Raw genomic sequence first — 27,573 nt, forward strand, 5'->3', positions numbered from 1 at the left:
TAATTTAGAAAACGGATGGACAGACGAACTTGGTTGAAAACCCCAATGAAATTCAGCGGTCAGAAAAGATGCACAGAAACGAATTGCTCAGGGACGACATCACACATTTTACATGTTTATGTCAATATGACACAATTACAAAACCTTTCATGGAAAGTGCAAGATAAAAAAATGCAGAGGTAGGAGCGTTTTTATGACAAAAACATGAACAAAAATCCATGCTTATATAATACATGGTACTACTAGACACAGATTTTCAGAACATGGTGCAAAATGAGTGAGCAGAGCATGTTCTTGGATTTATAAAGAAGCATATGTATGGCACTGTGGAAGTAGAGGGAGTGATGGAGCCGGTGGTCGGATATTGCCTATGATCTACAGGCTGCAAGCACCACTCTTATTTTATCTAAGCAAATGTGCACACATATTCAGTAAGCAAGCATAGACTCAGGATTAAAGATAAAAACAGCACAAAGACTGTCTTCGGTTAGCATCTTTTGAAGTCATGGAAACGTTCTAACTTCTGGGTCCAATTATGTATGCTGTACAGTATACAATTTGACACAAAGTCCTTACTGTCTTACCAACTTCTTCAAAGGCACTTAGATGACCCATGCTCCATTCAGTCATGGAAATCAATTATCCTGTCATCTAATTTCATATCCTAGCTTTTCCAGCCTTTATTAAAAAAAAAAGTTGGCATCATTTTCTTAGGCATCAGTAGAACTCAATCAGATACTCTGGATAAATCTGATTACTGTCAAAAATGACATAGATCTTTGGATTGGCCATATCATCCACACAACTGTCATAGAAGTTGGTGAAACTGGCATCCTTAGAGGGTGGTCTGCAGTACATTGGATGACCAACTGTGTATTCTCCAACAAGCACTCTGGCCAGGAACATGGTCTTATAAGGCGGCTCACTCGCAAATATCGGTGGTGCGAGTCCATGTCTCTGTAAGGTCGTGTTGTGTTTCCCTGTGGTGTGACAGAATTTACTGGAATATTTGGCATCGCGGGCAAAGTAGCTCCCTGCAGGAAAGACAAGAGCACAATGTTAAAACTGGACAAAAGGAGAGTAGCAAAGTCTTTCATGATACAACATAAAAGATCTACCTTTGCCATAGACATCGCCATGGCTTCCTGTGAGCCGCCAGTCAAAGTTAAATGTACATATAGCTTGTATATTGCTGTGTCCCGTGCCATGAAACAGCATTCGTTCCTCAATATCCAGTGTTCGCTTGACTTTTCGCAACTGTGTTTTCTTCCTTAGAGGAGCACCAAGGAATGACAACATAAAACAAATAATGACTTTGATACTGCATGACTGTACAAAGTTTGATCAGTGAAAAGTTCAGCAACTTTTCCCATAAAGAGCAAAAATCATACCCAATTTAAATTTTGCCCCATCTATGCAATTCAGGATTTTCACCTTGTGCACCTCTATATCACTTCCAGTACTGCTGCTATTTTTAGATCATTTCCTGGAAGGCCTGCTTGGACCACTTGTACACAGTGCAGAAAGCAAACTTCAACTAAATTCAAACGCATTAAACAGTTTGGAAATGGCTGTGGGCTGTCAGCTGTGAAGATGAATACCTTGCACCAATGCCCCTAGTCTCTAGCACTTGTGGCTCAGGTGGTAGAGCGCATTGTCTACAGACTTGGAAGGCCAGTTGGTTTATCCTTGACTCCTACAGTTTGCATGCTGAATTATCTTCGGACAAGACACCAAACCCCGAGTTGACCCTGATACATCAGTCGCAGAGTGAATGTGAGAAAGGGCTTAGGTATAGATAAAAGAAGTGTATGAATGTATGTGTGAATGGGTGAACGACACTTGTAAAGTACTATTTTAAGCAGAAAGGTGCAATATAAGTACCATTAAAACAATAACAATATGAGAACAATAATAGAAACTGACCTATGTGGTTAGGAAAAGATCATCAGAATTATTTGATTTTTCTGGAGCTATTAAAGACTGGGCACGTTGAGGAACTGGAGAGAGAGTGAAGCAATGAAAATATGCAACTAAATTTGGGAATGTATACAGTATAGACTATCCTGTACTTTTTTTTGTATTTTATTTTATATTGTTTTTAATTTCCTTTAGTATTATTAATATTATTATTTTTTTAATTATTTTTTTATTTGTTTTTTGAATGTCTTGTGTTCTTAGTGCTTTCTTACTGCCATATGTTTAAGGTGTTTAAAGTGTTGGATGTTTATGAATACAAAATTCAACACATATATGTTTACAATAAGAACAATAATAATAACAACAGTATAGTAATTTATTGTGTGTTGACAGGTTAGGATGTGCTAGCAAGTGAAAAAGACTGAAAACAGCTTTTGTTTCTGACCCAGTCACCTTGCATTATATTCACCTTGTGGATTCCCCACGAGGTGAATATAATGCAATGCAGGTAAGTTTAATCTAACAATTTATAAGAAATATGTACAAACGTGGGCTTTGAAGTGGATAAGGTTCCAGTTCCGCTGAATGGTTATTATCAAAAAAAAAAAAAAAAGTCCTCTGCCTTTTCAGGAGGCCGGAATGAGCAGCCAGCTCAGAAACCTCCCAATCACAAAGCGTTTTCAGAGGTATATGTATAAAACAACGCCTTTTAGTGAATTAATTTGTTCAACCGCGTCCCACGGGGTCAAACTGGCATTACATTTCTGGGGCATTTTTGAGAAAAAATTTGGCACAAACACCCTGAACTGTAGCGGTTGCCAACATGCCACTGCACGCCCACACAGCCAGCACTGTAAAAGCAGGAGTTTTACTTCCTTTGCCCTATTCAAAAGACTTTGTTTTCCTTTATAAAATGAAAATTAAATTACATTCAAGTTGAAGAGATGCCTTTTTGACACAGTGCAGGTGATCCAGTGTGAATTACAGATACATACTGGCAATTTCCATGAAATGATCTAGAAACAAGTGCACATTGTGCACAGGAGACGAGCTTGAAGAAGACATCGGCTGAAAGGGGTGGATTCATGGAATTCGGTTCAATTCTTTAATTTATGCTAAGAAAAAAGCCAGCATCTTTATTGGAAGTTTGGGAAAACTAGAATTTACAATTTTCCCAGTGTCACTAATGGAGTGCAATTTAAGTGTAATTAAGGCAGTATATACAAGGAAATATTTTTCCTCACAAAAATGTAGAAAATAATATTCTACCTGCAGAAGAACTCCCATAAATCCAGGTTCTGGATCCTCTGGATGGATTTAATTGGATGATCCATTGTTCTTTCATACAGTCTGGCTACTTCTTTAAATTCATATGTGTCTCTGCCAAGCTGGATGAGCTGCAAAGGCAAGAAACACTCACACAGCTCTACCCTTTTCTGCAGTGTGTTTCATATTCCTCTTTTTCTCTCTCATTTGCAAATGTTTGACCTCAGACTGAACAAAGTTGGGAACTTCTGGACTGACAAAACACCGCATACAATCACATGCACACCTGTCTAAAAGTTTTGACCAGTCTGCCACTATTTTTACATCAGAAATCAAAAGAACATAAAGGTATCGTCTCAATACTAAAAATGTGTGAACGAAGCTAAGTGGAACAATAAGATGTGTTTCCGTACTTCTGTACTCACTTGATAGGGCTCATCTGTGTTTATTCTTTCCCAGTGACAGGGAACAGGCAAGGCGAGATTATCACAAATAAACCTGGGAGGATCAGCAAAGGAGAAGAGTCAGTAAACCAATCACTGCATCAGAATGAGAATGGATGTGTTTGCTTTATGCTCGCACAAAAATAATTCAACGCTTGCAAAAAAAAAGAAAAACGAAAAAAAGGAGGGGAAAAGGCAATTGTTCTCTTTTCTTTTGTTACTTTCATTTCCAGGATTTTAAGGACAGGAGATGCTTGACCCCTAAACTTCCATTTAATACATGGTCTTCTTAAACCCCTTTAACATAACTTTTCCATGATAGCAAGTAAATAAAACCAAATTATAAAAAGGCTCTCTGGATGTACACTCAAACCATCAAATCTTACCTAAATCCAGTTGCAGAGTGGAGGGAGCGTTTGATCGGCCGTTGCTTTCCTGTTGTTACATTTATCTGTCGCATGACTGTTTGGGGATTTAATGACAATTAGGTGTTCATGTGCAATTTCTTTAACAAAATAAACAACAGAAAAACTAACTTATCCTCAATAGAACTGATGCGACGGGATTTCCTTTGAAAAAGCTTTAACACTCTCAGCCTGGATAAAGTACCTTTAGAATTACTTTAATTAACTCATGAGTTTTCACCTGAGAAGTCCAGTCTGTATGTGTACTTGGCTGTGTAAAACTCCATCACACCACGCTGGTTCCTGTTGTAGCACTGCTCAATCTGAGCGCTGGTCACAGAGCAGGCTGCACTGGGATCAATCTGACAGGAAAATAAAAGGGGGGGAAAGAGTTAACCAGCCAATCAGTTAATTAACAGTTAGTTAAGAGAGTTGATTCTTTATTTAGGTCAAAGGCTTAAAATTTATCTGAAAAAACATCAATTCTTTGGTTTGACTTAAAGCTTGTCTTGTAAATCGATACATATATATTTGGAGGTTTGAGCTACTGGTGGGATAAATAAGACAGCTGAGTGTAACTCGCTGTCAGAAACTGATAAACCAGAAAAACACATTTTAAATCTGTTCATGGATTTTTGATGCATCATTGTTAAATTCCTTTTAATTGCAGTTTAACACATAACCTAAGTAGTGGCACATGATGGCCATTTTTCTGCCTCCCTACAATCAACCCAAGGCAGTGTTTTTTTTTCTTTCTATAAATGTATTGATGATGAGCTAAAAGGGGGAATAAAAACCTGCAGAGTCTGGCAAAATACGACCAAAGGAGGGGCGATATGCTGGGCATACAGAGTAAAGCCAGTTACAAAGTCTGCTATTGTGTATAAAGTTGTGGTATCATGTGAACTACCTCAAACATATGCCACACTCCACACTCAGCCAAGTAGAACCAGCACCAGTTGGGCTCTGAGGTGTCCATCTCCTCAATCTCAGTGGACTCCTCCTCTGACGATCTGATGGCTAACATAGCTAAATCTGAAATTAATAAGTGAAAACACGCCAACACACTTAGGCAAATAGCAACTAAAATACAAGAAAGTATGGGGGAGGGCCTAAGGTGGTGTTTTGGTCGTCAGACAGTCCTGACGTTGAGGACTTGTTTTCAGCAACGGTCGCGAGAGCATTACATCCTGTAAACAATTTCATACAATACAGGAAACTGCCATGTTGAACTAAGCTATCATTAGCGGATGCCGCACCCGACTCATCTCGACTCTACTGGTGTCTTACCAGTTTTCAGCCTGCCTCTGTCCTTATCGGAAAACAAAGCCTTCATACATGATCAACAAAGCCTCAGAAAAATCACAGGTTCCGTCTAAGCTTGGGGGACTAACGCCAAAAACCATTTTCGTTATCCTAGGCGTTGTTTACTTTTATTTCCCCGTTCGTCATACACTCCACGTCAAAGCGTCGACGTCATGTAACTCCTCCCTCCTTGAAATCAGGACTGTTTCCCGGAGTTTGTCCTGACAGGCGCACTACCGGTGCAATGTTATACGGCTCAGGTGTTTTAAAGTTACGCACGCGGTTAAAAAAGTTAATAAAATAAAATAAGAGGACTGTATGGAAACTTACTTACTGAAGTCATTACTCCCCCTCCCCTAAAAAAATAATAATCGCTGTAATAATCTAAAAATCGGGGGTAATAATTAGCTCAACCTGTCATTTTTGACTTATTTGTTTTTCAGTGCAGTCAATAAAACAAATACATTAGATATTATGTAAGCTAAATAATGACGGCAAAGTTATTTTTTTTGGTACCTGATTGTCTCGTACTACACTACAAAACCAATTTATAATTAATACTTTACTATTAATACAAACATTAGCACCGTTGTTATCATTTCGGACTGCGGTGCTTGTTCGCTTAGCTCATGTAACCTATTAAAACGCTGATATGTATTTTGTGTATTACACATCACTGTGTAGATGGCACAGATTACAAAAAAAACCCCAAAACAAAAACCTGTTCATAAAAACCAGAGGAATGAATAATACATACATATATTTCTTATTTTTCTTCTACTCAAGCTGCATATTCATAGGAGAAAAAAGTCACATTATTAACGTCACTGTTTGATTAGCAGTTATGTACAGACGATAACACAGACAACATAACAACAACGTATATACGTACACGCAACGTACAGACCAGCTACTACACACATATATATATATGTGTGAATTTGCATGTTATAAAATTATTTCCTAAAAGCTGTGTCGATGTTGATAATCATATGGTACCCTAGGCAGTTTATATAGTGGGTAGCATCCAGATTAATTAAGGCGTCTAGAAGTTTGGGTCCAAACACACATAGCTTACATACGCTACTATCATTATTCTACGATAATATACAATCGTGCATAATTTTATTCCATCTGATGACAATAAATGCAATTTCTGCAATTACTTGTGCATAACACACGCACTGAGATGGCTGTTGTGTGCATGTGTGTGACATTACGCCGCTTGTTGAGACGTTTGAGTAAAATCCACGAGCATTTTCGTAGGGATGGCGCATCCAGAGCGTGTGTGGCTACTTATCCTTCAGGGCACACCCCTCAATAGAAAATAGAATAGAACCTTCCTGCAAACTTCGCTCATACAGTCGAGGAATTTCACTGTGGCGCTCGCTACAAGCTCACTGGTAAGTTGCATCAATTCAAATCTCGATGAGAAAGTGGAGGAAAAAATTAAATGCTATTTTTTTTGTGCCTTTTTCTCTTTAATAATCGTTATTAGGGCAAATGTGAGGCTCATCAGTTAAATTACAAAGCTCATGATCTATATTTGCATGCATGCAAGAAAGATGGGGAGAATATAACAGGTATGCCATGATATTTATTTAAATGCTGTACAAAAGACAGAAAGACCATGACTGAGGAAACAACTGGGAATGTTCCTGCTGCAGACTCTGAGGCAGAAAAACAGGCTCCTGAGGATGGGGCTCTGTCGAGGGAAAAATGGGCCAACAACATGGAGTTCATACTCTCTATGGCTGGTGAAATAATTGGCCTCGGAAATGTTTGGCGTTTCCCCTACCTGTGCTTCAAGAACGGAGGAGGTGAGAGGTTCTGTTTGTGGGAGAGTTGTTCTGATGGAAACATTCAACTAATAGATAAGGATCCTTCATTAAAAAATCAAAAAAAGAAACAAAAAAACAAACCCACCTGCTGATGAAATAGTTTGTGTCTATAATTTTAGGTGTCTTCCTCATCCCCTACTGCGTGTTCCTCTTCTTCTGTGGCATCCCCGTGTTTTTCTTGGAGACAGCGCTGGGACAGTACACGAGTGAGGGTGGGGTGACTGCCTGGAGGAAGATATGTCCCATGTTTCAGGGTAAAAACAAGGCTCACATTTAGGAACTGCGTATTTCTGACAGCGCTTTCTTTGTGGAAATTGCAAAAACAATAGTGTAGCAGTTAGCAGTAAAGAAAGTCACATATAGAAGGCTAAGTCTATATTCCAAGCTTCAGATCCAGTAGCTGACTTAGGTGTTATCTAACTTTCAAACGTAATTACATAAAAGGGAGGATTTGTTAACCGTGCATGGTGCTGGGACTTGCTTTTATATAATGTTTCTGTCTTCTTGTCATAAAAGAAAAGAAGACAGCAGCCAAAAATGTCCTTTAACTATCTAAAATGTCACTTGTCCTCTAGGAGTGGGGTTTGCGTCCCAAGTGATTGTGATCTATCTGAACATATACTACATTATTGTTTTGGCATGGGCTATCTTCTACCTAATAAACTCCTTCAAAAGTCCCCTGCCCTGGTCTACATGTGACAACTGGTGGAACTCTGGTAAGAATGCTTGCTTAAACCCATCTGTATTTGATAAGCAGTGATTTTTCTTTCAAGACTTAAGAGAAAACAGCTAACATTCTCACTTTTATCCCTCTTTCTTTAATCACTTAGACTCGTGCCACAGTCGCATGAGCATCTTTGCAAACCCCCAACTGTTTCAGGCCGGGTCCAACTGGTCATTCTTACACAACGTCACCTCAATGGACTACTATGAGAATACAACTTAGTAAGTTGCATTTTGTTTTTCTGAGTTGTACAAATGAACTGTCCCCACTCTGTCTGCTCAACTGAAATTTTTTTTATGTGGACTTGAAAAGAGTCTGACTATGAAAAGGTTAATAGTAATCATGGGATTAAACAGCACAATAGCATCTCTGAAACGCACCCATGCTTTACAGCAACATCTGGACAGCATTCACGGCACTTGCTCCACGTTTTGTTATGTTAAAGCCTTATTCCAAAAAGGATTAAAGTCATGTTTTACATCGAAATGCTACACACATCACCCCATAATAACAAAATGAAAAACATTTGCTTGAAATTCTTACAAATGTATCAAAACAACCTGCAGCCCTTTGTTGCATGACTTCCCCTCTCTCTCCTCACTGTCCTGTCTATCTTCACTGCTCCACAGTCCAAAAAAGGTAAAAATGCCTATTTTTTTTTAAAAAACAAATTTCCAAGAATTACAAGCAAACTACTCTCACTTTGCCATTATGAGGTATTGTGTTTAGCATTTTAAGGTGAAAAAAATAATTGAATTCATTTTGGAATAAGGCTGTAACATAATTAAAAGGACAAGTGAAGCACTGTGAATACTTTCCAGATGTACTGTAAATGTTTTTCAGGGTAGGAAATGCTTACTCCTACCTTGGGATAATATAAGGATAATATGAGGGTAAAAAGCAACCAAATAAATCTAAAGGACTTGTCAAGCTTTAGTTTAATGTCAAATGTTTGAAATGTGCCACATTTAAGGTATATTTAATGCAACGTCTTCTCTACATTATTATATTCACTGCTTTAGATATTCCTATTATCTTCATTGATTGGACATTTATGTGATATTTCTTACTAAAGTGGACCTATTATTCCTTATTTTCTGACACATAGCACATGTGCTACAACTGCATAAGACCACACAGGGTGCCACTCCTGTCAGCTGAGAACAGGAAATGGAGGTTACAATTTGCACAGGCTTGCCAAATTTGATGAGCCTGTGCAGGCTATTGTTGGTGGTGTAATTTGATATTTTCTTGGCACACTTGGGGCCCCTTGGTACCATCTGAGCATTAGTTAAATGCCACAGCCTTACTGAGTATTGAGTTGACAATGTTCATCCCTTTGTGACCATAGTGTACCCATCTTCAGATGGCAGCCTCAGAATGACACACCATGTCACAAAGCTCAGATTTTTCTAAATTGGGTTCTTGAAGATGCCAGCAAGTTCATTGTACTTGAATGGGCTCCACAGTCACCAGATCTCAACGCAATAGTGCACAAAACGTCACTTCACCCTTTAAAGCCTGTTAAGATCCCAGTTACCTCTGTACAGAAGTCTGGACTAGGTCTCCATTGAAATTGCCTGAGTGTCTGATCCTAGGGGTAGTACCACAATAGTTTAGATGATGCACCACACTACCAACCCTGAATAAGGTACAATCAGTTTTGCCAGCAAATTTGCTACAAAATTTACTTTGGTAAATACCTGGACAGGTAGCCTCAGGGATCTGTTAATTCTTAAAGGCTAGAATAACCTATAAGATCCTCACAAAAGTAGATGTTCAAACTCATACCCAAGTTTTACCTTTTCATTTAAAAAGAAAATCACAAAGGGAACGTCCACATAATTAAGTTTAATTTCAGATCGGATACTTTATTAAGCAATTTAACAAGGGCAAAGCAAACGGCTCATCGATTATTAAGAATAAAATCAGTTTAAATTTTAAACATTTCAAGAAAGTAACACATTTTAAAATATAAAATAATGAAATCTAAACTGTTGCTAATAACTCATTACCAGTTTTGATGGGGCTTTAGTGGAGGACAGAAAGAACACCCTGGATGTAGATGAATTCTTTCAGAAATTCTTTCTGAGGAGGTAGAACCCATTACAAAGTTCCCAAAACTTCCTCTAAGTCCCAATCTATGATTTCGGTATTGACCAGAGCAAATCTCAAAAATAATGAATCCATAGTGGGTTGGAAAAAGAAGGATAAATCCACTGGGTGGTCTTCTAATCTGCTCACTTCAATGATGCCCGGAGGAAAGACATGCCTAATCGTTATCTGTAGAGGGTTTTATACATCCTCTGAGACAACCAACATCCCACTTTAACAACCAACCACCTAGTGTGATGTGCAATCACCTGATTTGAGACATATTGTGTTGTTCAGACAACAGACAATTATTTAGGCTGGGTCCTTAGATGCACACACAGAGGTCAAGGTCACATTTGCACAGAAAGAAATACAGACAAATACACACACACACACACACACACACACACACACACACACACACACACACACACACACACACACACACACACACACATGCAGAAACAGTGTGGGTTGAAAAATTTAAACATTAGAATTATTACATTTGAATTATTATATTCTTATTTTTTGATTAGATTTCCGATTACAGCAAGAATAACTCAAACATTTTGTTTGTTTATTAGGATGAAGTAAAGGCTTTTAACAAGTCCCGTTATGATAAATATGGATTATTTCAAACTGTGAATCATGCAAAGCATGATTGAACAATACAAATCTGAGGCCAAAACTGAGTACATAAGATCCACTTAAAATTAAAAATGCATTTACTATGAAAATAAATGTGTTTGTGGTCTTTATGAAACTGTTAGAATGTTAAAGGATTAATTTCACCCCTCCTTATACACTTGTTTTTTTTCTTTCCAGCAATGAAACAATATTGATGAGCACGTCACCAGAAGAGGAGTTCTGGAGGTTAGAAACTCACTCATACTTTTATTTTCCTTGAACATTAGAAGAGCTGGACAGTCAAATTCCCCATTTAGCTTGTCTTTGGGTGGAAAATTCCTCAACAATAGCTTTCAATGCTTCCCAGATATCAAAAAATAATTGTGAGTTAGAAAACACGGTGTGAATAGTGAGCCAACATAAGTTGAACCGAGGCCACCCAAATAAAACAAGCAGCCAGTTACATTCCTCAAAAGACATAATAGCACTGAATAATAGCATTTTTATTGAACTTCCAACTCTCATTCAAAGTTGTTTGCTCCTCTCTCTTTTAGACATGTTGAAACATGGCTGCCTCTTTTCACATGATAACCTCCTGATTTGGTGTGAGAACAAATACTGGGAAATCGCTGTGCTCCATAATGAAAACAATATGTGCTCTTTGCTGTGCCCATTTATAATCTAAACCGTATTCATCCAAAATAAACAGGGAGCAGTTTCAACATCCGTATTCATGATGAGATGCTTGGTGGTGTTCTTTTGACGTATATATGAGGATCTGTTTATTTGCAGTGGGAGAAGATTTTAAGAATGGGGGTTTTAGTGAGCATTCATCAGCATTTGGAGAGCATCCATGTGTTCATGTGTTCCCACATGTCTCTTTTTTCATAGTAACCGTGTGTTAAGAATATCAGAAAACATGTCTTTGGGTAAGATTCATTGGGATCTGGCTCTGTGTCTTATGTTTGCCTGGATCATATGTTACTTCTGCATCTGGAAGGGAATCAAAACAACTGGAAAGGTAAGCATTTCCTTAACGTGGAGGATATCAGCTGTTAAAGCTGTCCCTGTTAAAGCTTTATAATGGTGTGCAAAGTGATGTGTTACATTTTTCCCGTTTGGTCGGTGGGTAAGAAGGGATTCTCAGTCTGCAAAAATATGTAGCTTATAAACCCTTCCCTATTAAAAAGGTGGCACAAGCTGTCAGTCAGCACTTTTAGCTTGCTTGTGTGATATTTCTTGGGTGTTTGTGACAGTTATGTTAATATTAACCAGGAAATATGTATTTGATGTGCTGTCGAGACAGATATTACCCCCACTCGTCTGACAGCATTTTACTCTTTGCTTCAGCTCTGTTGTTTTTACAGACCCCAACTGTGCTTTTTCTGGCTCAGGCCTACTGTTCTCATTAACCCCACTTCTAGCCGCAGACTTTTATCCCTTTCTATTACATGAAGACAAAACAGCAATAAAAACCAAGTTAATGACTATCCGGTATAAACAGTGGAACACATGGCAGTGTACGAGAAGTGTTTTTCCTGCAGGAGGTGGTGGTGGCAAAAATTCCATTACAAAAGGAACTGCCAGACAGTTGCAGCTTATAGCTTTGTTTATTCTAAAACGAATCATGTGCAACTTTAAACCAACGGATGAGTGTATGAGAAGTATGCAAAACTACAACCTGCGTTTATATGTTTGTAGGTGGTGTACTTCACTGCTACATTTCCCTACTTGATGCTCTTTGTGCTCTTCATCCGTGGAGTGACGCTCCCAGGAGCTGGAGAGGGCCTGAAATACTACCTCAAGCCCGACTTCACCAGACTTAGTGATCCAGATGTAAGAGCTCACTCTGATTATCAAATGTTTATGTTGAAGTGTTTGGTTGTGGAATGCAAAAATCACAAACACAGCACACAGTACGACCACTTTACCATCATCTGAAAGCCGCAGTGTGAAGGATGGAGTGAGAACGAGTTCTCCATCTGCACTGAAAGTCATCAACAACCAGATCATCATCTGCCTGTCTTCATTTCTCACCACAACACTGTCTGTTGGATTTCTCTCCGCTCTAACAGGATGAATACAAAGTCCTGTTATCCTCAGTTATGCACCCCTCCCCCTCCATTTTCTTTGCCCTGACTTCTATTTCCGGTCCCAAGACATAGCCTTAACAGGAAAAGCAACCCAAAGATGATCTTCAGTAAAACATATACATCTTCCTCACAAAGGAATGTAAATAAGGGCCTGAAGTAACCTGTTTAAATACTATTTTTACCTTGCAAAAAAGTATCTTTTGTAAGCTGAGTCAGTGAATCTAATTTATATTTGCATTTAAACAGCACACTTAATCTTCATTCTGTATTTTTTAGGATGTTCTGTCACTACGACACTTGGTTGTTCGGGTCCTGCAGGTCTTCAGCCCTCTCCACCCTAGTCTGAGTTGAAGCCCTTTGGTGTTTGCTTTTATCGGTTGTTTTCTCATCTCTCTCCTGTCCAGTCTTTGTCTGTTTGCCTCAGTTGCTGTGTTACTATCTCAGAAAGAAGAATCGTGTAAATCAGGGGAACAATCTGGTCATGTCACATGTGACCGTTTGAGTTAGAAGACAAAGTATTGCTACCCTTGTAGGAACCCAATAGCCCCAATGCAGTGTGGGAAAACGTGTGAAAATAATGTTTTGGAGAGGTGCAGGTGAAAGCGCTTATAGTTACAGGGCAGATTTATGCAGTGCCAGATGGTCTTGGAAGCAGATCTAGTCGTTCTAGTTTCTAGACTTGCTTTAGCGTGCGATTGTCTGTTTTCACGTGCACTGCAGAGGAGTGGTTCAGTTCTGGCCCACATCTGCGGTCTGTTTATTGTGTGAATGTGTCTCCTTTTGTCTCCGTGTCAGTGTGCGTGTTTGAATATGTATGCGGAGAAGCTCAGAGGACTTCAAAATATAATTAATTCCAGGGACATAACAGTTCCTTCTTTGTCCAGAATAGGATGTAAAGATCATTTGCCACAGTCTCAGACTTCCATTTCTGACCCAAGGCAGGGAATAAACCAAGCCCACCACTGGGTCAGAGTAGAGGCCTCTATATAGCTTTGGAGCCTTGCCAGGTCTATCATGAGCAAGCCAGAGCTGTGGCGTCTCTAATGTTATCCAGATGCTGTCACGACTGTAGCCTGCAGATAGACAATAGTGAAAACAAGCCTGCCCACATTCACAAGCCTCAACGTGCACGCTCTCTCATGTAGTTGTAATTTATGACAGGGTAACAGCAAAGCAGGAATATGCAAATGCTGTATACCTGGGTAATTTATATATCAAAACACAAAAAAACAGCTCTTAATCTACTGGATCTGAAATGCCTTCAGTTATTTTAACAATTTCAGCTTCAAAACATGTCAGAAATCTTGTCCCTCTCCAGGTGTGGCGTGATGCAGGGACTCAGGTGTTCTTCTCCTATGCTGTTTGTCAGGGAGTGCTGACGGCTCTGGGGAGCTACAACAAATACAACAACAACTGCTACAGGTCAGCCTCCTTAAAGGCAGACATCATCACATTTATTGTTTTTTTTTTGTTGTTTTTTTTTTAATTTTTCGATACTTTTGGCTTGTCTCTCTGTCCTGTTCCAGGGATTGTTTGGCACTGTGCTGTCTGAACAGTGCCACCAGTATCTTTGCAGGCTTTGCTGTATTCTCAGTGCTGGGATTCATGGCTCAGGACCTTAACATTTCATTGGAAGACATTTCAGCTGGTGGTAAGATAATTGCATACAAGGAAGTAAAATAGAGTTTCCTAAATAATTACCTGATAAATTATTCTTGTAAACATGCTGTCTTTAGTTTTTGTGCGTTAAAGTTTTAATTCATCCAATGCCCACAAGATGTCACTTTCTGTTCAGATAGAGTCAGAGGGTTGTGATGCTGTTTTTTTTTCTTCTTCTTTTTTCCTCTTTGGGAATGTAGTGTCTCAAAAGATGAGGAGATACAGTTTTTCCCACAAAATGACCACTTACTTATTTGTGTCTGTCTATAATTTGTTTACCTTTTTTTTTGCATTAAATCTGGGATTATTTCATCTCTAAAACTCCAAACTCAGGTACAGCTTAAAGCTATGACCTTAACAACGCCCTGGAATGCGCATGTCATGTTTTAATAGATGCATTCACATTCTTCATACAGGTCCCGGTTTAGCCTTCATTGCCTATCCTACAGCTCTGTCGTTGCTTCCTGGTTCGTCCTTTTGGGCTGTGCTGTTCTTCTTCATGCTCCTTTTGCTCGGCCTAGATAGTCAGGTATTGTATGCAATGCACAATGCCCAGGATCAGATCAAAATCAAAATAAGCTAATCTTCAGTTCTGTGTTCACAGTTTGTGTGTGTGGAGAGCCTGGCCACAGCCCTCACTGACCTGTTTCCACATTATCTGAGGAGGCCGTGTGCCAGAGAGATATTGGTTCTGGTCATCGCTATTGTTTGCTTCTGTTTGGGGCTGCCCTTCATTACTGAAGTAAGCTGGTTGTGCACTATCAGCACTTGTTGAAATAAAGTAGGAAAGTGAACTATTCTGTTAAGGTCGCATATTCTCTAGTAGTTAAAGCTTTTTCCATTTCATGTTGCACGTATAGGTTTCTGATAATGGTGACATTAAAAACAGACAAGGAGAAAACAGCCCTTCTGACAGTTTTATCAGGTTTTTTTTTTTTTAATTTTTCTCTTCTTGTTTCAGGGCGGGATCGTCCTCTTCCAGCTGGTTGACACATATGGTCCAAGTGGAACCAGCCTCCTATTTATTGCTTGCGCAGAGACCATTGTTATTGGCTGGGTATATGGTAAGTTATTGGCTCTAAACTAGTACTGCAGAATTTATCCATGCAAAAGTAATTATCTTCCTCTAAGTTCTTTGAATTGTTTCTCAAAGTATTTTTCTCTAAATGTAAAAATGTTTTTGCATTAAAGCATACTAATTTAGCTCTTAATTAGTAAGACGATCTTACTAATAACCTAAATAATAGGAATATGTGATTTATCGATTTATCTTTAGAATATCAACATCATCAGTACTGCAGTACATCCACAGTAGCTACATAAAAGGAACTTTATTATATCTAGTTAGCTTATGCAATTCATACAGAGCCTTTGTTTCATCAGCAGAATCGTTTTATCTCCATCTTTATAAGCATATCTTTTAGGGACCAACTTTGAAACAGTTGTTGGGGTCTGTCCAAAGTAAAATTAAAACAGCTATAGGACCAGCATTAAAAGTGACATTTTAATGATGATGCAGGGATAAGAGTATTGTGTGTTTATTTATGTCTAATATTATTTAATTTTACTTCTGCTACTGCACACGGTTAAAGCTAGATAACTTTTACCATGAATGGGGAATGGAGTATATATAACAATGTTCACTGACAGTGAGGCTCACTGACTACAGTTATTCATTTTAAACACAAGTACTGTGTAAAAGTCTTGGGCCACTCCTCATCAATTTATATTTTGCTTCCAAGATGCCAGACGTTCTTGTAATTTTGTAAAGTGGTTCTTGAGCGATAGTTCTCCAGGCTTTCTTTGGACACCAGCTGGTTTTTCACTCATTTTCAGTCCAGCTTTTATATCTGACCATTTTCAGAGGTATGTTTTTTTGTTGTTGTTGTTAACACGTTGTTGGCACTTAACACTGACCTATAAATCATTCTAGCAAAAAACAAAAACAAAATGCGTTATACTCAAGGGATGAATATGTGTTATGTCTACACATAACAGACAACTTAACAACGAACCAGTTTTAACAGGCTAGAGGCTTTTTTGTGGTTTGGATGCATTTTAGCCAGTGGTGTTGAAGATCTTGTCAAAATTGAAAACAGATTTTGCAGAAGAAACACACAATGGAACACTCGTATCAGTCAAGATTGGTCCCCAGAGCTCGGATCTAAGCATTACTGAAGAAGTGCGGGATTGTTGTGAAAGAGATCATCCAACATGCAAAGAAAAAATTTGAATATCCTTCAAGAAGCCTGGAGAACTATTCCTAAAGACTACTTAAAGACATGATAAGAAAGCTTGCCACAGTGCCACCAGCATCTTTGCCAGGTTCCTGACAAGATATTGCTGATGCCCAAGTCTTGGCTCAAGTCTTTTGCACAGTACTGTACACACCCACTTACGGCTTTATTCAGGCATGCCTTTGGGGCCCATCACTGATTGGGCCCCAAAGGTCACAAAAAATATAAAAGCCAGACTTACACACTCGTGATTTCATCTTTCTTGTTTGTGCTTCTTTCACTCTGGTGATAGATAATGCTCCCAGCACTGCTCTGATATGTCACATTTGTTGTTTGATTTGATGTCTTCTCTGTTAGAGTCTATCACTTGGAATCTTACCTTTTGCCAATGTTGTATTTTGTAGTATTTTTAAAAGACACATTTGACAAATGTACAGTCGTTATCTGGTGCAAGCAGATCAGTAGATGTGACTGCATGCACTTTTGATTAATGTTGAAAGTCATATACAAAAGTGTCATGACATGATTGTATAGCTAGTTATTAAGACTTATCACAAAGTCATTAGTGTACAATAGATCATATCTTTTGTCTTTTTTCTGGTTTATTTTCACTTCTCAGAGTCTCTGTATTTTATGGATCCAGGCAGTTTTCTTTCAGTTTTCAATTTCCTGAACTGCTTGTTCTTTGGTATTATCATACTCTGCTGAAGCACATGGAGATATTGATGTGTTTCTTCCCCTTCCCCCTTTTTTGTTAGCTGTTTATTCATTCAATTGGCCTCCCTTATTCTTCAAAGGGAGTCTACACAGTATTGAGATACTCAACACAGCATAGTGTGAGGACACTCTCTTTCTGCCTCTGTAAAGTTGTAGTTAGTTTCAAGGTTGATTACTGTATCATTCATGGAGCTGTGTCTGCCTTCCTAAGTAGGTTTGGCAAATTCTTCAGCTATTATGCATTTTCCAAGAAAATCAATATGTGGATGTCTCTCCATTCTGCAGATCGTCTACTTTCCAATCTCATAGAACTTTACTCCTGTTTTTAAATGTCTCTGCCTCTTTCGGTAGCAAATGAAGGTGAGCTGCTTTCTAATCTTCATCTCCAATTGAACTCCTCCTACTCAGCTCCTCATTAACCTATACACTGCTGTCCTATGCGTTGTCATTTTCTTCTCATTTGGAAAACATATTTTTTTTAATTCAGTCATTTTGAGTTTTATTTCGTGATGTTTGTTGATTTGTTTGTTGTTCTTTCCCCCTCCTTCCTCATATACTGAATCATCATAGATAAGCATTTGTGTTAGTGATGTTGTATTGCAAAATCCATTGTGACTGGATTTTTCATAGGCTACTTTTATAAACTGTAGTAATTAGTATATCAAGATGTATTGATATTACTGGGGGATATTTATTGCAATGTGAAAAAGAAAGTTTCCATAAGTAAGTAGAGTCAGGAGCTGCTAATCAAATGTCAGTTATTAATTGGAACAATGTCCTTTGACAGATAAGACCAAAGTTGAGACGTTTGTTCATGATGCACTGCGCCATTCTTAGTGAAAACCAAACATAGCATATCATCACAAACATGTTATATCAACTGTCGAACTAACTTTTGATCATACATTGTGGTTTAAAGCTGGAACAGAACAGTAACTAGTAACTATGTCTAAATGTTAAAGTGAAAGTAAGGAGTTAAGATGAAACTTCAACTCCTCATTGTATTCATGAAGTGTTAGAGCAGTTCCTGTAAAACTGAAACAGTTCTGTTTCCCTTGTATTGCTGTGCATGTTACAGGCGCAGACCGTTTCTATGACAACATTGAAGACATGATTGGGTATCATCCGTTCCCTATGCTGAAGTACTGCTGGCTGTTCATCACGCCGCTCATTTGCGGGGTGAGTCTTCACTCCTGTATCATATCTCTTTAATCTGATACATTTGCTTTGTGCCTTTGTTCTGTCTTTCACACTGGATCTCTGCTTTAATGCCAATTTCCTCTCATCTTTTTATTAATTTCATTGTTTTATACCTGTTACTAATTCTGACAACCAGTTTTTGGTCGCTTTACTGCACGCAGATTACATTTGTCAGGTACAGATACGATTGTTGGGGAAGTGAACTAACTGCCAGTGAACTCATGGACTATATATAACAGATGGACATATCCATTATGACATCATTCATTGGTTTTTAAAGTCCCAAGGTTAATGCTTTTGCATCGGAAATTAACCTAACACTTCACTCTTTATCAAGATAGTATAGGGTAATGTTGGCTAGCTTGGTTAGAGAAATTCATAATCTTTCAGCTGTGAAATACACAGACAAATAAAACACTAGTTTTTCATTTTATGCACCAAAAGCTGGAGTATAAAGTTCTTGAAAATTCTGTAATACACAGGAAGTCATATTATTTATTGTATTTTTCCATAAAAAAAATCCAGAAGGCATTACCTGCACAAACATGAGCAAGAGATCCAATTAAATCTTCCCATAGTATCCCGCATAAATACACATACGGGAAGGAGAAAGTGAGGCTCATGCTTTTATGTGAACATCATGTCATTGCAGACGTGATCAGCACAATGTAATTTCAGAGTTGGAGGCAGTGATTTTATAATCACAAAGCATCAAATGAATCTTAGAAGACAATGAAACTATGTGAAATCTCCAGAGAATTATATTTCAAGTCTGGACCTCCCTTCCTCATGGAGCTGCAGACTGATTTTCAGCTCACGCTATGGTTGGCCTGTGTTTTGATTCTCTGTCACAGCTTTCAAAGTGTTGATATCTGCTGCTTCAGACAACTGTTTTCAGCTCTCAATGAAAATGAGCTGACTACAGTCACATGTAGTCACACATTTGGTGATGTGTGCTGCGCCTGAGCATGTTTAATCCTCAGTGCAGTCCTTTGCATCACTGGGATGGATGTGTTCTGTGCCTTGACCTGCTTAAGGAGGTGTGTCCAGTCACTGTTGTAGTGTGATTGCTAACATAATGCTATACTGCAGATAAGATTACATTCATTATTTAATCAGCTACCACCACAGTGTATTTGCTGGCAGCTTATAAGGTCCAACTAACTTTCTTGTGACACAACGTGGGCAGATTAAGGCAGATTAAATGGGAATATCAAAGTGTTTATTTGATTTTTTCATAATCTTTTTTATTTTCACTTGATAATAAAATTACACTTTCAGAAAAAGCAGTTAGCTGGTTTTACTTGTGCACATTTGGTTCATACAGTTAGGTCCATAATTTGTTGAACAAGGACAGTTTTTGTAGCTTTTGCTCTCTCGCCCACCACAGTGGATTTGAAATCAAACAATCAAGATGTGATTGAAGTGCAGACTTTCAGCTTCATTTCAAGGGAAACTATTATATGAACTGTTCATACAATATTTTCAGCAGCTAAAAGTAAATTGGATAAGCTAACATAATTGCAAATATGGGGATTACTTTTAATACTTGGATAAAAAATCCTTTGCAGTCAATAACTGCCTGAAGTCTAGAAGATATGGGCATCAGCAAATGCTGTTTCCTCCCTTGAGGTGAAGCTACTTTCAGTTGCTTTTTGTTTGGGGGTCTGTCCGCCTTCAGTTTTGACTTGAAAATGAAAAGCATGCTCTTTTTTGGGCTGAGATCATGTGACTGACTTTGTCAGTGAAGAATAAATTCTTTGCCTTGAGAAACTCTTGGGTTGCTTTTGCAATATGGTCATTTGGGCACTGAGAGGTTTGCAGCATTTGGCTGAATCTAAGCTGAGAGTACAGTCCTATAGACTTGAGAATTCTTCCTGCTACTTCTGTCTTCTGGTTATTCAGTTCCTCTGGCTGCCATACATATCGATGCCAAAACATTAACTCAATTGGTATGGTATATATGGTATATATGATATGGTATGCTTCAGATAATGTTTGTTCCATTCTCTGTATTTTTACCTTTGTGATACAAGTGCATTTCTTCTTTTTAACCTTGTAATGGCAAGTATAATATAAACATTTGATATTCAGTTTTTTAGAGCTCTACATCATTAACGGTATCCCCCCCCAAAAAAGAAAGCACATTTTTAAAATAATAAATAACATCAAAAAAGGCTGGGTGTAGCAAATATGATACAAATTAAAACTCACATATGCAAACTGATATTTTATTTTAGTTTTTTAATCCACAAAAAAGCTTGTCATTGTCACCCAATTAATGTAAGCATCTACAAATGGGGAGCTGTCGATAAAAATGGCTTTAATTCCCGACCAGATAACAAACCCCCTTGAATTAAAAAGCTCAAAGTCTGTACTTTGATTTCAAATCTACTATGGTGGTGTACAGTGGCAAAACAACAAAAAAGGTGTTTTAATCCAACAAATAATGGACCTAACTGTAAATTAAAAACTAATTCTTCCACTGACAGCCATGTACTCATATAGATGGATAGGCCAATAGGATGTTAGGACCAAAAACAAAGCTAAAAGTGAGTGAAAAATTGACTTACATTTGTAGAATCACCTGAAACATGATTCCAAATGAATGTTAATCTTGTTTCATCTATGCTGCAGCGGTACCGCATTTGTTCTGCTGTCTGTCTTTCTAACTTGACTCTCTCCTATCCCCTAGCTTACATTGCTGTATAACCTGGTGCAAAGTCATCCTCTTGTTGTATATGGGTTTGAGCCTGGCACCTGGGGAGTCACACTGGGCTCTCTGCTTGTTATTACACCCCTGATATGCATCCCAGTATTCATTCTGGTCTCACTATATAGGGTGAGTGAACTCAGATTTTCTTGTATTTATTTCTTTAACTCTTCTATATAAGGTGACCTTGAGTGTTTTAAAAGGCATCTAAAATGAAATGTGTTATCACTATAATAAAATATTTTTTAATACAAATTATTAACTAGGATAAAGCTAAAGCAGTATTTTTCAGCACTTGTAAGATTCTTCTATTGTGTGACTAGCTCATTACATTAATTGCATTTCTCTAAAAACAATCAGGATCCTGAAAACATGAGTACACCATCCAGTGACCTGCGCCAGAGTCGGCCACATAACCCAGGGCTCACATTGTTTAATTATGTCATAGTCAAGGCACAGGGGCAGCCAGACATGAGGGTGGAGTATAGAGAAGACAAGCTGGTAATGGAAGAACCTGGTGGTGCTTGATGTTTGCTGATGAAAGTTTATATTTTCACCTATTAAGAAAAAAAAAATTCCTTTTATATAAATGATTATATCTTAAGGGTCTTCAGGGGTATTTGTTTGTTCTTTTGTTAACATGAGTTTTTACCTTACTACTCTTTTGCTTATGAATAACAGAGTCCTTTGCATTGTACATGTACCTGTATACCTCTAATCCTGCATACTGTAACTGGATTAAAAGAGCACTCTGCTGATTTAACATTGTGCTTTTTGTAACACTTATGGAGTCATGAGGAATAATAGTTTAGCTTACGTATAAATTATCCCCTGTGACCTGCACCTCATAACACCTCAACTTTGACATGCAAAATCTGTGCCTTGTCACATTAAAATATAATGCATTAAAACACGTCTTAATTTGAGTTCTGGTCAATTTTTACCAAAAAAATGCAAATTTCTTGTCTTCATTAAATGCAATATACATACAGAACTTTCACATCCAGTGAAATTAAGGCCATTTGCATTGAATATGAATTGTTTGATTATTTTACTGTATGTAATAAACTGTAAGTTTTTTCATGAATTTAAAGGTTGCTATTTTGTAAACCATTTTTTAAATTTTTGAAAATATTGTAATCTGTCAAATCAATCAATAAAAGTGGACAGATATGGATGATTTTGTGTTTTATGTGGTTGTAGCTTGTGCAAGCAATGACAATATAACATATCAACACGCTAAATATCCCAGTCTATTCTATGCAAGTCAGTTTAATCATTAAACTCACATTTCCTGTTTTGTATCAAGAAAAAAAAAGCATTACATTTATCTTCCTACCGTGTTTTTTTGTCACGCATGTCTGTGGTTACAACAAGGTAATAATGCAGCGTTGATGTGTGATGGCACTGGATGTGTGTGACTAGCGAATGTGCTAATGCTCTGTCATTATGCCATGCTCATTCATCTGTGTGATCCAAACTGGCATTCAATTAACTGACAATTCCGCCCAGTTGTCTTCCACCTCTCGTCACCCTCAGTCCCCCCCGCTCGTCCTACACTGACATAAAATGACCCTCACTCCTGAGTGTCACTCAGGATCGGATCCCCGCAGGTCTCCACTCCTAGCCCCCCCCCCCCCACTGTACGCCTTGTACACCTATGACTGCGCACCAACCCACCTAACCAACGTCATTGTCAAGTATGCCAATGACACAACCGTGGTTGGGCTCATCAATGATGGAGATGAGACTGCGTAGAGAACTTGTCCCACTGGTGCTCAGAAATTAACCTGAAGCTGAACGTCTTTAAAACGTCTTTAAAACAAAAGAACCACTCCCCTCCCAATATGAATGGAGAATCTGTCTCTGCCTTCAGGTTTCTGGGCACCCACATCTCCATCAATCTCCTCTGGATCCACAACACCAACAACCTTGTAAAGAAGGCCCTAGCGGTCTAGAATAACCTAGACCAGAAGATGCTGCTGGGCCTCTACGGCTCCTCAGTGGAGAGCATGCGCTCCTACTGCCTGGATGTGTGGTTTGAAGCGGCCACAACTGTGAACAGGAAGCGCAGGGTAATTAACACTGCCCAAAAATGAATTGGCTGCCCTCTGCCTGTCTCAGGAAAACCAGGGCCATTATAGGTGACCCCTTGCACCCCGCCCACCACCTGATTGGTCCGTTCCCCTCTGGTCGGCGCCTCAGGCAAATCAGGTCTCACGTCTCCAGACTACAAACAGCTTCTTCCACTGTTTGACATTTAGACTGTCAGTAAATACTACCTCCTCACACCCCACCCTTGCCCACTCACCTCAGCAGTTTCAGCCATGGTCTGAGCAACCCTCATCACCCAGACCACTCACACATGGACTGTATTCTGACCAAGGCTTTTCTTTGCATTTCTTCCAAGAACATTGCAACTTGTTCTCTAATATGTGCCTTGCTCTTATTGTTGCCTCTCGGTGGTTCTAATCTTGTAGATGATTGTTCCATATTTTTATCAATGCACTGTATATTGACAGATCTGTGCTTATATTAGAAGCAGAGGATCCCTGAGGCCGAATATAGAACTATAGGTTTGCAAGTGTGCAGGACTTCCTGCATTTATAATTAGATCATCCACCCACAGGGCTTTACATAATAAGCCACTACCCCACTGTGACACTGAGCCAGAGCCACTGTAATGGAAAACCTAAATCCCATGCCATGGGTGCCAAGAAATGACCAGATCATACCCCCTACACCCCCACCCCTCGCCCTTCAAACACACACACACACACGCTCGCACACACATGTCAAAACAAATACAAAATCAACAAGGTAAAAGGCTGGGAGGTCTTTAACAGATGATATGGAAACATGTCACACTTTAAAACACCCTTTAACCAAAGCGAATCTCTGCCTCAGAAACATAGTTCCCTATTTCCATAACATTATATACAGGACAGAACTAGAAGGACGTTAATTCAGTGTATGAATCAAGCTCCAAAAACATTTCCCATTGGACTTTTCTTTCTTGCTGATTGATAAATGTTGACAACTAAAACGAAAACTCGTTTCCAAATTTCATAAAATGAAAGGGAACCAAGTTTAAAAAAAAATGATTTTCAAGTGGAATGCACCTGTAAGATTTCCTGAGAAAATTCCTGCACCTATTTCCCATTTTCCTAGCAAAATCTAAAGGAATAAAGGATGGCTTAAGACTTTTGCGCAGCACTGTGTACAGGATTTTAAAAGCAGCTCTGTCTTAAGTGGTTCATCCTGTCAAGATAGCCTCCATGTAAGTGTTAGTTTCAGACCCCTTTAAAAGAACCATTGGCCTCTGTCCGGTCCTGGGCCCCTTTCCAAGAAGCATCTTAAGACAGAGATTGTAAATCCATTTTATGAAATAATCACAGATTAACGAGTAGTTCGCGTCATATATGGCTAAGAGCATCTCCAAAAGGTCAATAATTTTGAGTTTTTATCTCTTTATAGCCAAGGAAAGTACTTCGGCAAGGAGACATCATTTGAAAGCAGAGTTGGAGTAATAAAAGTATTTTGGCCATCAGACTGCTACATAGCTGAAGAAAGGAAATAGGACAGGACCCTGGAGTATCTACACTCCAAGCTGACTGATGATGGAGACTTTGGACGAGACTCTCTGAACATCCAGGATAAGGTGAAGATGGAAAGGAGGAGAAAGGTTTCACGAATGATGGTCTGAAAGTAAGAATGACAGAATAGTAATGAGTTTTAAAAAACAGGGATCGGAGAAAGTTTAGCTCTGGGAAGATCATCTTTGGATCAGAGTAGTGAGGATGAAATTAGTAATGAGGGGAGTGTGACACTGTGAAAGAGCTAATGAGTGTAAGAAAAGCGCAGCAGGAATAAAGGTAAATGTGAATTAACAGATCTTCTTTACTGAACTTCATTGCAACAACATCTGCAACATTACTAATAACATTACTAGCATGGGAAAGAATCGTTGTAGGTTAATTATTAATATAACATCCGTGTGTTTTAATTGCATATAATTAGCCTGATGAAACAAAATAGAATAGATTGATTTCATAATTGATTGAATTGAATAGCTTTGCGCTACTTTGGTTTTGGTGATAGCCTTAAAGTCTTTTTATAAGGCATGTTGCTTGCTTAGCTGAAATTGACAAAGTTTAAAACACAAAACTGACTGTTAAAAAAAAAGTTTTGTTTCTAACTCTACAGAATTTAGCAACTGGGGATTGGCTGCTCCTGCAAGGGCCTCAAACGACCACTCCTCCTCTGCATAGTGGGTCCCTGGAACGACCGGCTCATGCCGATCTTTGGGGCCGACTGAGGTACGGCCACCCCTCATGCAACTTCTAGGATTCATGCGTTTTATTGTTATTCCACCAGATTTATTCACATGAAGTGAAACAAAATTACTGGTTAAGGACAACAACCACAACACACATCAAGAGAAATATATATATACAAAAACAACAATAGTTATAGTGTAGTATGAAAAAGAAAACGACTAATGTAAATACAAAAATCAAATAAGAAAGGAAAGGCCGTTTCCAAGCATCAGAGTTGTATGCAGTGGATAGTGTAAATGTTATTTGTGGCTGGGGGCAACAGAGGTTACAGAGGATCACTACAGTTTAACAGTCTTACAGTCCTCCGTCTGGTGGGTATGCTCTTGATGCATTGCAGCCTCCTGCCCAAGCGGAGGGTGGCAAACAGTGTGTGCTGGCTGAATAGATCCTTTCATTTCCAGGAGGATCTGTTCCTGCATCTGCTGATGAAATGTCTTGAGCATCTTCAAAAAAAACCTTCTTCATAGGGTTTTTCTGAATCACTCTTACCTATCTTCACCTACTCTCATCTATGGGCATGAGTAGTGACCGAAAAGAATGAGATTGCGGATACAACCAGTGGTAATAAGCTTCCTCTGAAAGCTAGCTGGGCTCAGTCTTACAATAGGGTGAGGAGCTCCGCCGTTTGAGAGGGGCTCAGAGTACAGCCACTACTCCTCAACATTGGTTCGGCCACCTGAATAGATGTCTCCTAGGCCCCTCCTGAATGAGGCATGTCCTACCCGGAATAGACCCCGGGTGGAGGTAGCCACGAGAAAATCAGTAGATGGATCTAAAACGCTTCCTTCTAAATACACATGACATTTTCGAGATGAATGACTTTTTCAGTTGCACATGCATCATTATGTGTCACATTTATAGCTGTCACTCTCTGCCAGTGTATCTTCACTGATGTTTAATGATGCTGTTGATTGCTAGCTTTGTTCAGAAAAAAAAGACAGAAAGAAAGAATGAAAATAATCTCTGGCTATCATTCTCAAGATAAAGGCCACACATCATGCATCACGGTGGTAGATTTCTAACAGAATGAGCTGAGGTTTTTAAGGCTCTTTACTTCTTTAGGGCTTATATGGTACATGATGATCAGTAATGCAAGGTCAAAAGCATTTGAGACACTTACAAAGATAAAAATGACTACGCTGTAATGGAGGAATAAAATTAAAATGAGGCTGTGATATATCTCCATGGGGGACAACACACTTTTTAGTGAGGACTGTGAAACTGTACTGCATTCTGGCATCAAGAAAACTGTAAATGCAGACGTGTCATTGGCCTCCTTCACTTCTCTTATCTGAAGTTCTCTTTCACACAGTTTTTCTTCCTGACTCCAGGAATGGAAGGCTCTTCCTCTGTGTCTTACAGTCATTTTCTCTTTTCTTTGTATCTTTTCATCTCACTCTCCTCTTATCTACCAGGCACGGCTGCAATATATCAGCTTTTCCATTTTTATCTCACTATCTTTTCACTCTGCCTCCCAACTCGTATCTATACCTTTTCTCCTCTTTCGTCGCAGAGATTGCTCTGCCCCTAGCTCGCTCAACTTTCATCTTTTCACCCTTTCCTTCTCATTAACACAATCATGCTCTCTCTGATGTGCACCTTGCCCAGCGTTTGTCCTTAACCCGTGGAAATTTATGCGCCATGCATCGTCTTGCTGCAATTCTGGATGAAAATGTTAGTAATATTAGCCTCCCATCTATGCATGCCAATCGCCTCTGGGTGTTCCTTGCTTTATAATAACCCCCGCATCGATTCACAGACCACGGCACGTGCTGAGAATTAAAGGCAGATTGCAAGGAGGCCTCAAAGACAGCATTTTTTCCCCTTAAACTGTTATTGAGAAATGTTTTTCATATAACTGAGCTGAACTGAAACATGCAAATCTACTACTTTGATGATATAATGGTTCAGCACTTGAGTTGCAGTGGTTGAAATTGCCTCGTGCTGCATACAAAAAATATGAAAGGATAAACTGTATATAGATTGTCTT

At 38.8% G+C, this 27,573-nt stretch overlaps 2 protein-coding genes across 5 annotated transcripts; one reads left to right on the forward strand and one right to left on the reverse strand.

Moving 5' to 3' along the window:
• Positions 1 to 652: 652 nt before the first annotated feature.
• On the reverse strand, positions 653 to 5,698 carry LOC146555670 (protein mono-ADP-ribosyltransferase PARP11-like). Of its 3 annotated transcripts, none has more exons than XM_085252715.1 (8): positions 5,324 to 5,698; positions 4,944 to 5,068; positions 4,275 to 4,395; positions 4,016 to 4,091; positions 3,600 to 3,684; positions 3,190 to 3,317; positions 1,119 to 1,266; positions 653 to 1,034 (listed from the first exon to the last, which is right to left on the reverse strand). In XM_085252715.1, exons 1-8 carry the CDS (start codon positions 5,367 to 5,369, stop codon positions 732 to 734), a joined length of 1,032 nt encoding a protein of 343 aa, XP_085108841.1. In that variant the 5' UTR covers positions 5,370 to 5,698; the 3' UTR covers positions 653 to 731. The 3 variants fall into 3 exon arrangements, with proteins under 3 accessions (XP_085108841.1, XP_085108839.1, XP_085108840.1); XM_085252713.1 differs by having other exon boundaries at positions 1,119 to 1,270; positions 5,324 to 5,516; XM_085252714.1 differs by having other exon boundaries at positions 1,119 to 1,270; positions 3,612 to 3,684; positions 5,324 to 5,512.
• A 910-nt stretch (positions 5,699 to 6,608) lies between these two features.
• Positions 6,609 to 22,405, forward strand: LOC146555671 (sodium- and chloride-dependent GABA transporter 2-like). 2 transcript variants are annotated; one of them, XM_085252710.1, is made up of 16 exons: positions 6,609 to 6,741; positions 6,958 to 7,158; positions 7,299 to 7,433; positions 7,755 to 7,895; positions 8,010 to 8,124; positions 10,823 to 10,870; positions 11,516 to 11,645; positions 12,326 to 12,460; positions 14,036 to 14,139; positions 14,244 to 14,368; positions 14,793 to 14,905; positions 14,981 to 15,118; positions 15,338 to 15,440; positions 18,409 to 18,509; positions 21,226 to 21,372; positions 21,604 to 22,405. In XM_085252710.1, the coding sequence occupies exons 2-16, from the start codon at positions 6,969 to 6,971 to the stop codon at positions 21,769 to 21,771; spliced, it is 1,893 nt and encodes a 630-aa protein (XP_085108836.1). In that variant the 5' UTR covers positions 6,609 to 6,741; positions 6,958 to 6,968; the 3' UTR covers positions 21,772 to 22,405. The 2 variants fall into 2 exon arrangements, with proteins under 2 accessions (XP_085108836.1, XP_085108837.1); XM_085252711.1 differs by having other exon boundaries at positions 6,719 to 6,741; positions 6,962 to 7,158.
• The last annotated feature ends 5,168 nt before the right edge of the window (positions 22,406 to 27,573 follow it).

This window comes from Mchenga conophoros, linkage group LG17 (assembly GCF_057382185.1).
Source record: "Mchenga conophoros isolate Kocher_MC1m ecotype Shallow Benthic linkage group LG17, M_conophoros_male_GT1.1, whole genome shotgun sequence".
Lineage (NCBI taxonomy): Eukaryota > Metazoa > Chordata > Actinopteri > Cichliformes > Cichlidae > Mchenga > Mchenga conophoros.

What these genes read in the sequence shown, in the direction of transcription:
- LOC146555670 (XM_085252713.1), bottom strand. Translation starts at nt 5,369, where the DNA reads ATGAAGGCTTTGTTTTCCGATAAGGACAGAGGCAGGCTGAAAACTG. An exon ending in CCTATCAAGTGAGTACAGAA is followed by an intron (nt 3,318 to 3,599) that starts GTACGGAAACAC and finishes TTGCCTTTGCAG; the next exon opens with CTCATCCAGCTTGGCAGAGA. An exon ending in TTATGGGAGTTCTTCTGCAG is followed by an intron (nt 1,271 to 3,189) that starts GTAGAATATTAT and finishes TGCTCCTCTAAG; the next exon opens with GAAGAAAACACAGTTGCGAA.
- LOC146555671 (XM_085252710.1), top strand. Translation starts at nt 6,969, where the DNA reads ATGACTGAGGAAACAACTGGGAATGTTCCTGCTGCAGACTCTGAGGCA. An exon ending in GTGCTTCAAGAACGGAGGAG is followed by an intron (nt 7,159 to 7,298) that starts GTGAGAGGTTCT and finishes CTATAATTTTAG; the next exon opens with GTGTCTTCCTCATCCCCTAC. An exon ending in TTCTGGTCTCACTATATAGG is followed by an intron (nt 21,373 to 21,603) that starts GTGAGTGAACTC and finishes AAAAACAATCAG; the next exon opens with GATCCTGAAAACATGAGTAC.